A 14,229-nucleotide genomic window follows, 5' to 3' on the forward strand; every position below is an offset into this window, starting at 1 on the left:
GTATCGTCAGCATACATTAAAATATTTGAATACTTAATAAAAGCAGCACGTATTCGTTCAGTGAATAAAATTAATGCAGACATGGTTGACCTTGACGTGTGGAAACCATGTTGGCTATTGCTTAGCATATTATTAGCTTCTAGATGCTGAAGTAGTTGATTAAATAATGTTTTTTCAAGTAACTTAGAAAAAATAGGAAGAACAGAAATTGGCCGATAGTTTGAAACTTCTGTTGGATCACCAGATTTAAAAATGGGAGTAATCTGAGCAAACTTCCAGGCATCAGGGAAAATAGACTGCACAATACATAAATTAAGCAAATGATGAAACTATTATATTCCACCCTACAATGCGGTGCCGTCAGTACAATTTGTGCCCTTTTTTTTACTTTAAGCACCTGCCCCTTTAGTGCCCTGCTGTTCCACACCTTGTTTGTTTTTTTTGTTTTTTTACAAATTTTTGTATTTGTTTGAGCAAGATTGAGCCATTACTATGTTAATGAGTGAGCTTCTTTGGAAAGTTCTTAACAGTAAATCACCTAGTGAAGGGCAGACATGCCTCAAAGACCCGTGCCAGGACTTAGCTGAATGTAGATCTCTGAACTTCCTCCATAGAGTGGGGCTCTGTGTCTGATGGGCATGTGTTTTACAATTTGAGATAAAAAAAAAACACAAGGTGCATTTTTAACTGCATTCCTCTCACTAACCCTAACCTAACCACCCTCTTGAGTAAACATTTGTAATGTTATGTGTGCATGATGTATGATAATAGTTTGTGATATAAATAAYATGTGCTCTTTCTCTGATGCAATGTGTGGCTAACAAAAACGGTATAATTTGTGAGCTTTTGTCTTTTCTTTTTCATTAAGGGTGTGAGCTTATGTCTGGGACTACATAGGGACAGGAATGGGATGCGACAAGTGAAAATTTAACTAAAGTGGAAAAAAWGTGTAAGACGAAAATAAATATAATGAAGAAAAATTAGGCAGCAGATGGTCAAAAAATGTGTAAATTCAAGTCACTGTGTAAAGAGCCAAAAAATGTATATATATATATATATTTTTTTATTTTCCAGGAAAACAAAGAAGAATTATTTTATTCCGTCTTAAAATAAATATAATGAAGAAAAATTAGGCAGCAGATGGTCAAAAAATGTGTAAATTCAAGTCACTGTGTAAAAAGCCAAAAAATGTATATATATTTTTTTAATTTTCCAGGAAAACAAAGAAGAATTATTTTATTCCGTCTTCAGATACRTTTACTGTTGTCTGCTCCTGGCTGGTCAGCTCTGTATCAGAAACAAAACTGGTCAAGGTCTGGTGRACTTTAGCAAACAAACCTCATGGTCTGATGGGGAAAGTTCATTGGTTACAAGTTGTGTGTAGTGGTGGTAGTGTGTGTGTGGGGGGGTGGGGGGGGGGTATTCTCCTACAAAATGAGCACTGTATTCTCATATCCAACAACTCTGCAGAGGTTTGTCCAGTGTTCTGTCCCTTATCCCTTGTCACCCCATGGAATGCAGTGAGAACATGGGACTAATCATTAACCTCTGTGCCTCTCCTTCTCATCCCCGGCCTGCTGGTTGGCTGGAACGCACCCAGGCCAAAACACTACTCCTGCCAGAGAATCTTTCAGGCTACGTGACTGAGTTGTGCACAGGATGCACATTTAAAATCAAGCAAAAAAGAAACAGTAAGCAAATATAAATTTCAATACACACACAATGGTTTCAAAACGTATTTAATCGATACAAGCGTACAATTTTGGCTTTCCAAAGTTGAGAACCGATGCAACACTTGGGAGCATGTTCCCAGAGTTAATGCTCCGATTCTTCCAGCCATTGTATGTTCTGTTGATTTCCTTGTTATAATCATTCACTCCACTAGTAAAACACTAATCCCAACCTCATGGACTCAACAGCAAAGACTATTAGAAAATCAGAACCCATCAAAAGATGTAGCATTTTTGGCACTGTAATTATATGCATATCAATTGGAATTTAAAAAGTTCTGCTGCAGTCAAAAGTGTATGTTGGTGAACTCTGTTCAAAGTCAGGTTGTCCTGAAAGCAAGACAAAACAGGGTTGTGCAGGAAGTAAGGGAGGGAGCCGCAGAGGAAAACACTCTGCAGACAGATAGCAGAGGCCGTGACGCCAACAAAGAAGAAGACTGATACGAGACACCTCTCATCTGACCCTAATCTCTCACTCATCTCATTCAGCTGCCACGTCTGCCGGCAGAACATCACACACACCTTCTGCAGGCATCCTTTCATCGTTTAGTTTGAGTTTGACTTTGGACTCAGACCATTTTATCACTTCAGACATGACAGCAGAACATTAGGAACAACATTTAATGCTTATAGTTGACAATATTTTGTTATTTTGGATTTGTGAGCAAAAGACAGAGGTCTTCTTGATGTGTGTATCCTTAATGCAAAACATCAAGACAGGAAACGTTTCAGTTTGTCTGTGCATTATGCATTTGTTGTGCATTGTTTTGTTTAAAGGGATCCCTGATTAGTTGTAACATTAGACTTTATTTGATAAACATATATTTTAACTGTAAAATAAAGACTTTAAAATACTGTAGGATGTTTTGTTTTTATTATTTTTTAACTAAAAGCTTAAAAATATATAACACATACGGGGCCATTTTATTTAAACGCAAAGCATTCTGGGTAAATGATAACGTGGATAGATCCTCGGTGCAAGGCTGCTAGCGAGCTATATCCACACTGAAGGTTAATCTTGGACAATATCTGACGATCGACTCTTTTAAATGAAATCAGAGAGCKTTGACAGAGAGGAGAAGGTAGAAATGACTCAACCTGTAACTGAAAATATAGATGGATCTGCTTCATGGAAGAAGAACCTCAGCTTAGCCTGTTAGCTTTAGCGTTAGCCCTGACGCTATCACCATATATATGTATTAGCTCAGTGCTACAAATTCTCCTCTCGTCACTGAGGTCCTCCATCCACATGACAGAGAGGGGAACACAAAAATGACTCAGCTGCAACTGAAAATATGGATGGAGGACCTCAGTTTAGCTTGTTTGTCGCGCTAGCACCGAGCTAATACATATTAGGCAATATAGCGTCAGCGCTAGCGCGAAGGCTAACAGGCTAAGCTGAGGTTCTTTTTCCATGAAGCAGCTCTGTTGTCCTCCATCTATATTTTCAGTTACAGGCTGAGTCATTTCTACCTTCTCCTCTCTGTCAACGCTCTCTGGTTTCATTTAAAAGAGTCGATCATCAGATATTGTCCAAGATTAACCTTCAAGGTGGATATAGCTCGCTCACACTGAGGACCTATCCACATCATCATTTACCCAGAATGCTTTGCATGTAAATAAAATGGCTCTGTCCGTGTTAAAATATATTTTTAAAAATTTACAAAACTAAACAACATACAGTATATTTACAGTCTTTATTTTACAGTTAAAATAAATGTTTATCAAGTAAAATCTAATGTTACAACAAATCAGGGATCTTTTTAAGAATAATAGAAGATTCCAGTTTATCCAGCACAACCAAGTAATGCTTCTTCAAATGAAAGGTCAAAAGTAATTTGTAATTTTCTGTTTTTTCAGCCTTTTTTATTTGCTTCTAAAAATCATTGTGTTGGTTAGCTCTTGTTTTCAAAGACGTCCAACACTTGAATACTAAAGACACAATTTAAATTTAAATGAACCAGTTTTTTAACAAACAGGCAGCAGATGTTTGCTTCCACAAAATCCATCACCAGCCCTCCTCTCTGCCTTCTGGACAGGTTTTACAACACATTCAGTCCCCTTTTCACTAATCAATATGTTGCTGCATTGACAGAGAGATAATGGATAGGACTTCCATTAAGACAAAAACACTCAACATGGACTTTATAAGGGATCATTTTCAGGATTGTCTAATAGGAACTATGAAGTGCTGAGACAGACATATGCATGTTTTATCATCCAGCCTTACYTCCAACAGCCATTAAATAATTGYAACTATAAATTGATGAGTAGTGGTTAAATATAGACAAATTTAGTCACAAAATCTATCTTTCTCTTGAGTCAGACTTTTTAAAAACGATGTRGAAAAAAATCACAAAGCAAATTTACCAGAAACGATGTAACCTTCTACATTACAAGCTCTTGTGTTGCAGCCAACCTCAGTGCTTYGGAACTACATTAAAACTGTTTTCACAACAAGACATAAAAACGCTCCAGAGACGTTCACATCATCTGTCACGCAGCTGTGAGCAAACCTCTGCACCTGGCCCAGGCATGCTTAAAAAGAGAGCCAGCATTGGAGGGCCTGCAAGGGAACCGAAAGTAGAGAAGGCAGAGAAGTGGGTTGGCTCACACGGACGAGCAAAAAAAAAAAAGTGCTGCTTGCTGGGTCTAACATCCAAAGCCAGAATGCTTTTCAAATACTCAAAAGGGAGAGAAGGAAGGAAAGAAAGAAAGAGGGGGACGAGGAAGGAGTAGAGGGGATATGTGCCTCACTCTGAGAAACCCTTCTGGTTCTAATTTACACATCTATGACCACAGCCCAGAATGAGCTCACTGTGAGAGCAGAAAAACAACAACCAATAGCAAGAAAAATAAAAAAAATGCCTATGAAGAAATTGGTTAAAGCATGAGAGCAAACAAAAGAAAACCTCTGTTAGTCGTGTTGGTCAACTGCAAACCAATACTGTACAAGAAAACAAGACCACCAATAAAAACAATGAGCTGAAGGCGATAAAAATGGTGTGAGAGAAATCTGAAGAGATGGAGCAATGAAAGATGCAGCTAGGGCTCCTCTATGAAGAACAGCAGACGGAGGCGATTAGTGGTGCTTCTGGAATGTGAGGGTCAAAGATCTGGGCTCTGTTGGGACCCACTTTGTAAACAAGACCCAGCCTCAACCAGGAGAATACCCCTAACTTGCCTATAGACCTAACACAAGCACATACACCTATAAACCACACTTGGATGCAAATAAACCAAAGCTACAGCCACAGAAACTAACAGACAGCCAAATCGACCACAGAGGGGGAAAAAAAACATACACACCAGAACCTGAACAAAAAATAATCCTACTAGAGCAGAAAACATTTCAAGCAGCTTGTTCGCAATCGCAGATCTAAATAAATTATGTTGTTGTTGGATGTACAGCCTGAACCTAATGGATTAGCATGACACAGCCTACAGCTATGTACATTTAAGCAACAGCAATGRTTATCTGTGTCATCACACCCAATAATATTTGACTGTCCAGGCCTAGTTCTACATTTGCCCTTTGACAGAAGTGRAGGACAATCAATTAGTGACCTGTCAACACCGGTCCATCTGGCCCACAGCTTGTGTCTGGAATGAGCTCTGCAACCCCCTTTATGGGTATCCCATCCYCTAAAGGCCTCTTACCTGGCTTTCATGTCCAACAGTTTCCCTCCCAAAAACAACAACTGTGAGCTGTTTAATTACATTCTAGTCAGCCCTTCAAAAATAACAAGTTAGWGGACTAAATCATGCAGCTTTGTATTTTAGACAGGAAAAAATGCTGGTAACATCACAAGAAGCAGCCAGGCAGCTGGTTTAATATGATAAWAAACTGCTGCATGGTGTTGGTCTGGGTGTGCTTGTGCAATTATTTGTGCAATAATTACTTTAACAACACAGAGCYGTCTTCATAAGCTAGTCTTGATCTTATATTTGATTTAATCCCTATCCAATTTCAGCAATGTAGTTTTGGCAAAGTCAGGAATTCTGTCTTTGCTGGAAGAGAGTCTGGAAAATTCCCTGACAGACTTGATTATGCACAATTAAGACCCAAACAAACCAACTATTGTGCTGTAAGTAAAGATCCTTTAAACTCGGTGGTTATTCACACCAAAGTAGTGATTATTATTGCCAGTCATAGACTGCTAAATACCCTATTAAAGTTCTACGAGTTTATATAACGGCAAAAAATAGTTTGTTTCTGTTCTTCCTTGGAGGCCCAGTTCAGCTGATGAAAAGGCAGAAAAACAATTAATTTTAGCATTTTTTGCAAACACAATACTCCTTTCATTTCCCATTTTGGCTGCATTGTTCTTRTAAACTGCTTTATTTTGTCTGCCCTGATGGCATAACGAGGAGMTTTATCAGCAAAGACAAAGGTGATTTGAGGAGTCACAACAACGATAAATACTGAACCATCTGCTATCGCCAACATCGTCTGTAGCAGGGCTCCAAAMAAGCCTACAAGAAAACTTTCTTATTAATGCGTGACTCTTTTCAGATGGGGAATAACTCAAATAAAAACAACAAGCCAACTCAAGGCACAGTTCTGCCCCAAAACTGTAGTATCTTTAAACATCAAAACAAAAAATACCAAAGCTTAAAGCGATTTTTTTTTTTAGATGTGGTGCCTCCAAATGCTTTTAACTTGCTTTATCTTCCAAACGTCTACCAGGAGAGATCTTGTGTGCCCTTTCCATTGTTATTGTTGCCACTGGCCAGTGGAGACATGCTACCCCACAGCTGTGTCTGTTCTCTCCACACATGACTGCTCTGCTTCCTGAACTCCTGCTTCGGAGCTCAGGGTGTGAGCGGTGAGGCTTGTAGTGGGCTGCTTGTCTTTCTGTTTGATTCAGTGGGAACATGAACACGTCACTCTGGTATGTATCCTGGAAACTTTGAAAGGCTCCTCTGGAGGGTTTTGTGGAGTGAAGGTAAGTCTGCAAACAGTAAGGTGAGCTAACATGACACAGAGATGTAGATTAGACGCCAAGCGATGAGTTTGGCTTGGTGCGGACTGGTTGTGGAAGTTTTGTCTGTAAGTTGAAAGCGAAAGGCTGTTTGGTCAGTTTAACTTGCATTTGGAACAACTTCAGAGAGAAACTCGTGAGGACACAAAGTGGAACATTTCTCTAACATCAAATGCCACCGTCATACGATCATCTTAATGGTCTGTAACCATGCAGTAGCACAAAGAGAGTTCATCCAAGTCTTCCCCTATAGGGACAAACAGTAGCGAACAAGTCATTAGTTCTCAGAAACACAAAAGCAAAGCTACTGTTTGTAGTTCGAGTCGAGAAGAAAACTTGATGGTAAGCCTCCCCAGATCTATTCGAGCTAATGAGCACAGAGAAATAGAGTGCTGCACACATTTTTATTCACTCATTATGACTAATACCTATGGACCACCCAAAGCACTTATGCAACTGTCATCTAGAAGATTGCAGCTGTCTCATTAAAATCACATTTGAAAAATTTTTTTCCTGTTTGAATTTTTCCCATCATTTTCTAAACATTGTTTCTGCACCAAGACACAGACCAGCAGCTGTGTGTATGATCCCTTTGGTGCCCATGGGTCTGACCTTTTGACTCCTACAGTAGATTCTCAACCCTCTGTCTCTTTCCCTATCCCTCCCATGGGCTCGTTACTCATTCAGGCTCTCACTTTGCCCCTCAGCCTTTAGGCATCAGAGACTTTTCTGAGCTCTGCGTCGAGTGTAGCAAACTAACAGGTGAAGGAAGTAATATAATAAAGTACAGTGAGTAGGAGCCGTGTGGTCTTTCTGCAGAAAGGCACACCTAATGGATTCTTGAACCTCCACGCAGCTGTCAAATGGAAAGGAGATGCATTAAAACACTAACAAGGAGCAAAGTCACTTCTTCCACTGGCTAATGATTTGACTGAGCCATTCCTAATGGCTCTCCATCTGTCAGCCGCAGAGTGACGCCAATTTGTTCCATAACTTCAGAGAGTCGGGGCCCACGACGTTCAGCAAAGCAGCACCGGCAAATTTGTCAACAAACAGCAAGCACATGGCAGCTAGTAGTAGTTTCTGCATTAGCAGCCGTATGACTCATACACTTTACCGCATGCACACACACACACACACACACACACACAAATTTCAAACATAAGAAACAATTTAATATTCCTGGGCTTGTACACACAAGCACGTCATGATGTGATGGCCCTTTGCTGTCTAACTCACTCGGCAGCTTTCTCTACCTAAAAAAGAAAAGAATCACAAGCGCTCTTATTCACCACACGCCCAAAAACACATGCAGACACAAAGAAAACAAAACACACTCGTACACCTGACTTTACAGYGACGTACATCTTRAATAAAATCCTCACGTAAAGTTTATTTGAAGAAAAGAAAAAGGTAAAGAAAAGAAGCCATGAGCAGAGATAAGCTGGAGGGAACAGGCCCGTCCAGAATTCTGATCAGCAACATAGATAGGAGTCATCTAGTCCTGGCATGCTGCTTCATGTTGAGTAAATCACTTAGTAGTGATCGACTGTATCCTGCCTTTCTTTCCCACTGCTTGCAGAGGCTTCTTCTGTTGCAACAACCACTTTCTTGTGGTTAACAAACAAACCGATATCATTTAGGAATTTTGAGTCACTTTCAACCATTTAWAAATATGTGTGAAAATACCCAGTTAAGTAATTAACCTCTAGTTGAAGGTCTAGCCTAAAGGCATTCACATTGACGCACTGCCTATTTGCCCTTGAGAGAATGAATAACAGACTTTTTGGGGGTGATGACAGTAAGGATCAACAATGCAGAAAGAAAACAGCAAAGTCGGCTGGAAGGCCTGTCCATGCTTGCTCSTTAGAAATGATAAACACCCCACGACTCCTGACCTCTCAGAGGCTGGACTCTAAATCTTAGCCACAGCCACAGGGCATAGATTTTGTCAGCTCTCTTTCAGTCAAACCCAACAGGCRTGCATGCATACACTCAGAGTTGTAAAGTAACTAAGTACAAATACTTTGTTACTGTACTTAAGCAGAATTTGTGGGTATCTGTATTTGAGTAATTATTTTTCAGCATACTTTTTACATTTACTCATTGCATTTTTACACAATTATCTGTACTTCCTACTCACTATATTTTTTTAAAAAAATTAAGAAGTAGAAAGTTGTTACTCCTATTTTATTCCAAGTTGTTATTACTTAAAGAAAATACTATCTTCATAAATTGTGTCTCCTTCATAGAGTGAATTTGTGGTTGGATGAGAAGTATAAATATATACCATTCTGACACCCTATTAGCTTGTACAAAACCATCACAGCTGCACGCCCTTAGAAAAAATATTTTTGAGAAGTCACCTCCAAATAAATGTCATTTTGGAAAATCTAAATGCTCACTTTTACTCAGCACTTTTACTTTTAATACTTAAGTACAAAAAATATCAGATGCTTTAAGACTTTTACTCAAGTAATATTTTTATTGAAGACTTTAACTTTTACCAAAGTATTTTTATGATAAGATACTTGTACTTTTACTCAAGTATCACTTTGAGGTACTTTATACAACACTGCATACAMTTTAACAAACAAGTAAACACTTGACCGGATTTAAGCTTTTTTTAAAGTTTTGGATCTCACGTAGAAGATGGGAGCACAGCTGAACCAGAACAATCCATCTTTGAGAAGAATGTATTATGTTCTAGAAGCTACATGAGCTTTTAGCCGTAAGCTGCAATGATTTTAGACTAGCCTGATGTTGAGTAAAGAGTAAGATCAGTTAAAGCCTCACTTAATTTCCACAAACACATTTAAAAATACCACAACACACTAAGTTCATGTCGCCACTTTGAGGCAAATCAAAGCTAAACCCCGACATGAAAGTAATGATAAAAACCTCGGAAATCTTCCTCACTCTTCGCCTGCTCATATAATTACAATGAGGCCTGGGGGTAAGATTCCACTATTACAGTAGTGAAAGAGCCCCTTTACAGGATGAATTACGCTGCCAGGTCAACTGTCTGAGACGAATCAGATGATGGTGATTTTAAGGGAGAATTTTGTTAGTCAGAGATTAAAAAAGGCAGAGCGAAAAGAATGGACCGATTCATCTCTGATTAGGGTTACCATTCACTGCCAGATGCCAACAGATGAGTCAAATTAGGCATCTGCTGACAACAGTGTGATGATTTCTGGGACAGAAATGCAGGATGCAGTCAGACGGACGGGAGTCTATAATTTAGGGCTAATAACATCAATTATTAGCAAGTATGTGTTGGAATGTAGCATACGACATATGCTGTGTCTCAATTCAGGGTTGCAGCCCACGCAGGGGGCAYTTGTCGGATGCTTGCATCAMCGTGCTGTAAGATAATTTAGTGTTKGTTAACTGAAATCGTGACAAAACCACATAAATATTGAATAGAWTAAAAAGTGAAGAAAATTGAACCATACAACCCCAGATCTGGTTCTGAGCAAAGCTTYATTGCTCATGGCTGGAGTAAGCAAATCAGCGCTGCTCGAAACCGTAAGTTCCGGTCTTTAAATACAGGGATCTTCAGTGCCTGGTRCGCCCACTACAGGCCTACGGCTGAATCGCAGACGCTCGTATAGAAAATATCTGTCCTAATGAGTTTATAACGGTTTATCTATGTGTTGTCATGATGTCTTGGACATGTAATTACAACTATTTTAATCAAGACATAACAATAGTCAAACAATAGATCACAAGAATCAATACTTAAAAAGGAAAACTATGAATATGGTGTGGTGCTTCACGCAACCCTGAAAAAGGAAGAAGCATGTACAGAAAATGGATGGATGGATGGATGGATGGGTGTGGTGCTTCTAAAATCAGTTTCTAAATGACTAAATAAATTTCTGCAAACTCCCCCTGTTCACAGGACAATTACTCATGTGAACAGTGCCGTAGGCTGTCCCAATTCATAGTACTACTGAAGCAGCCAACAAAACCCCAAAAACTTAGACTGCTTCTGAGTATCCTATGTGGCCGAAAATATCCCAGGATTCATTACACCGTCAACAAACATATGAAGATGGCGGAGGTTGTTGGGCTTTTTTATTTTTTATTTTTTTTACAACGGATTGGAAATTTATCACAGACTGAAGATTTTGTTTTTAAATGTATGTTTAGCAACTTAGCYGATAAAATTTTTGCTGCAATAAAATGTTAAATAAAATGCAGATGAAAGTACTGACACTGGAGCTGAACCCAGAAAATTAATGTTTTTTTTATTTATTAATGTGTAATATTTTTAAATAATACTGATTTTTTTTTTACCATGAAAAAGACAACTGAAGCCATGTGATATAAAACATATTACAGTGGTAATAGGGCAGCGCATGGTCACACAAACATATATAATACGTAGACTAGACCGTCTGATTTCCCAACAGTTTATGCAGCTTAAGACTAGCAGCCTATGGCCCATGTAGGGTGTGGCCTGAATTATTGAGACACATTCATAAAGTCTCATTTTAAAACTTATTATCTATAATAGTCAATAATAATATTGTAGATGAGATGATAAATTGTGAACACTTATAGACGTGCAATAAAAATGAATAAAACTGGAACAACATACGTGCAWACTCAACAAACTCGAACAAAATGTTTTTGCTTTATCCTGTAGGGTCATGTGGGAGTTGACACCAACTGACACTGGTGGGAGGTGGTGGGATACATCCTGGACAGGACGGGTCCATTCGGGAGCTTACACAAACATGCACATCCACACTTGTGTTTGCTGCCAGTTTAGAATCAGTAATTACCTTGCACGCCTGCTCTGGGACTATGGGAGGAAACTGGAGCACTTGGAGAAGCCCCGTGCAACAACGTGAAGAACAAACAAACTCCACAAGCAAAACAGCAGGTTTTTCAACTCGGAACCTTCCTGCTGATGCAAAGCTGCTGAGAGCTGCMGAATATTTTCTAAACTCCTGAAAGGAGTTATTCAAAAATAAGAAATCTATACGAGGTTTTATTTCACATGTTTTAAGACAGTTGAGTCCCACTGGATGTTGTGTAACTCAGACTCAGWGCAGTTATCTACACACTACAGGGGAGGGGTAAGAGGGGTCAAGGCATGCATTTTTTTTTTTGTGAGAACGCCTCAGTTTGAGTCCTGACAGAGACCCTTTTCCCGTCGGCACTGACTGACGATGGGGTCACTGTCCAGATCCGAAAACCCGACAACCAAAGCTGCTCAGAAGTGTGCAGAGTGAACAGCTGTAATTGCATACCTTTAGGGGTTACGAATTTCATGGCAATGAAGCTAACTGTCACGCGCTGCTGTTTTGTTTGCCTCATGATTTCTAAGGCTGTAACTGCCAACGAGCATCAGACCCGTTGGTCTGCCTTGACGGGTTCTACCTCTCTTCTGTTTGCTGCCCAAATGGATAAACACTTAATCACACAACCCTGATGCTCCCTTCCCTACGTTTGTCACGACAACATGAAACGCTTCAGAACACTGCATATGTCCTCCCAGCCAATAAACTTCCTGTCATCTGTTCAGAGGCTAGAATTTTTTGTGACTTAAAAAAAATCAGAACTTTTCTTTAAAAGTCTGATCGAACATCAAAACTCAAACATGTTTGGTGTTTTTTTTTATCACAAATGTTTATATTTTGAGGACATTTCTGTCCTTTATGTAAAACACTTGGTGACAGGGTAAGAGCCTTTAATTTAGCCAATAAAGTCCTCAATACAGAGGGGTTTTGACTGGAATATTGTGTATTTTGTATTTAATTTAATGAATCCAAAAATAGAACAACACATTAAAAACAAGATTAATAAGCTAATAAATAGAGATAGTGTTTGAATTGAGGACATAAAGAGAACATTCTAATGTTGTCACTAAAAGTTTAATATTTAAACATCATTTTTGGAAACTGGAGTCTTCTACCTTAAATTAAAACCAAGCAGATTAAGTTTGAACTGAATCCGAGTGAATATCTGAGATTTATTCTCCTCTGTTACTCATAAACTGAACTTCTTAAAGCTGCTAACTTTGGGAATTTAAAGTTTCAGCATTTAAAAAAAATACTTGTTGTAGTAGCAGTATTATTTGGTATCTTCAGGTGATACTAACTTGTTCTCTCATCGCATCATTACACTTTGTCTCTCCTCAGTTTTTTCTGACATCACAGTAAAAAAACCAGAGTTTCAGCTGTTTGAGTGTCATGGATCAGTCCCACCCTGCGAGGACAGGCTGAGGAGCTCGTGAACCGGGTGGGGTGGGGGGGTGAGGGGTGAGGGGGTAATTTTCGGCACGAGAACACAAGCACGAGGCCTGGATTTTTACCCCAGTTCCCACGTTCTTCTCCCGGGAGCTCTGGGAGGGTTGCCATGGGAACAGATGAATTCTCGGGACGAGTCTGCTGCTGCCAGATKAGCCCCCACTCCCCCCACCCTCCCTCCACCCCTCTCCTGCTCTGCCCTCCCCACGTGAGGAGGCGCTTTCCTGCCTTTTGAACACTTTCCACGGAACTTCTGGAAAAGTGCTTTGCAGCTTCAGTAACATTTGCGCAAATACATCCCCTCCTGGTGGGCTTTTTCCCCCACGCTTATGTGGGGACAACAACTTCGTTACTAACACACTGACACATGAGCAACAAACAGTACGATTTTTAAAGCATTAGGCTAGTTGTTAAATAACTAAGAGTGCAGATATTAGGTTGCACTTTGTGCGTAAAGTTGGATCAGAGCCATTATAGCTTCAATCTTACCAACACAGAGACATATTACATCCAAACCGACAAGCATCCTCCTCTTGGTGCAAAACGAGCCCCCTTCCTCAGTCCGGGGCAGAAACTGTGCCCCCGCTCCGTTCTCCTTCCCTTCCCCGGACCCTCCGCTGTCCGCCAGCCGCAGCTGCAGCTCCGCGTCCCGGGGCAGCGTGTTACAGTGCGTCCCGCTCGAATTCAACTTCTGCATGTCTTTATCTTCTCAAAAGCAAACAGTTAAAAGCAACTGGAACAGCAGCAAGTCCCTTCTGTTGCCGCCAGTCGGTGAATCAGTGATTTAAAAAACAAATGATTAGRAAAAGAAAGTTTCTAGTGCGTCCGTCGGTGCAAATAATCCATGTCAAGTGAAGTTTGACAGCAGCAGAACCTGCTCAGACCGATCGGCCGCTTTCACTTGAGTTTATCATCAATAAAGAGGACAGCAGGGAGGGGAGAAGACAGGGAAAAAAAACTACTTAACTAAAAGAAGCTCAAGTAATTTCTGAGAGGGCGCATGTTGTCCTTCCAGCTCTCTCTGTGTCCTCTGAACAGATATTTACACCTATGAGACAAAAACGAACCACACTGAACTTTAGGCTTTCCCAGTAAAGTGCTTTGCTTTTGCAAGCTCCTCCCAACGGATGAAGTGGAACATTTATTTTGTTTAAAAAAGGCACCATTTCCGGTATAGCTTCCTGCCGCTAACTTTACGCACGAGAAGCTGAAAGCTGAAACGCACATGGGTGTGTGTGTGTGTGTGTG

General features: G+C 40.0%; 1 protein-coding gene across 1 annotated transcript in view; it reads right to left on the minus strand.

The window, feature by feature from the left end:
* ppap2d (phosphatidic acid phosphatase type 2D) overlaps positions 1-14,052 on the minus strand; it is a 21,705-nt gene extending 7,653 nt beyond the window's left edge. Inside the window, exon 1 of the mRNA XM_014025010.1 lies at positions 13,471-14,052. Coding sequence (XP_013880464.1) covers positions 13,471-13,678 — 208 coding nt within the window. The 5' untranslated portion in view covers positions 13,679-14,052. The remainder of the gene's footprint in view (positions 1-13,470) is intronic.
* Between the last annotated feature and the right edge of the window lie 177 nt (positions 14,053-14,229).

Source organism: Austrofundulus limnaeus, unplaced genomic scaffold (genome assembly GCF_001266775.1).
Source record: "Austrofundulus limnaeus strain Quisiro unplaced genomic scaffold, Austrofundulus_limnaeus-1.0 Scaffold4, whole genome shotgun sequence".
Taxonomy (NCBI): Eukaryota; Metazoa; Chordata; class Actinopteri; order Cyprinodontiformes; family Rivulidae; genus Austrofundulus; species Austrofundulus limnaeus.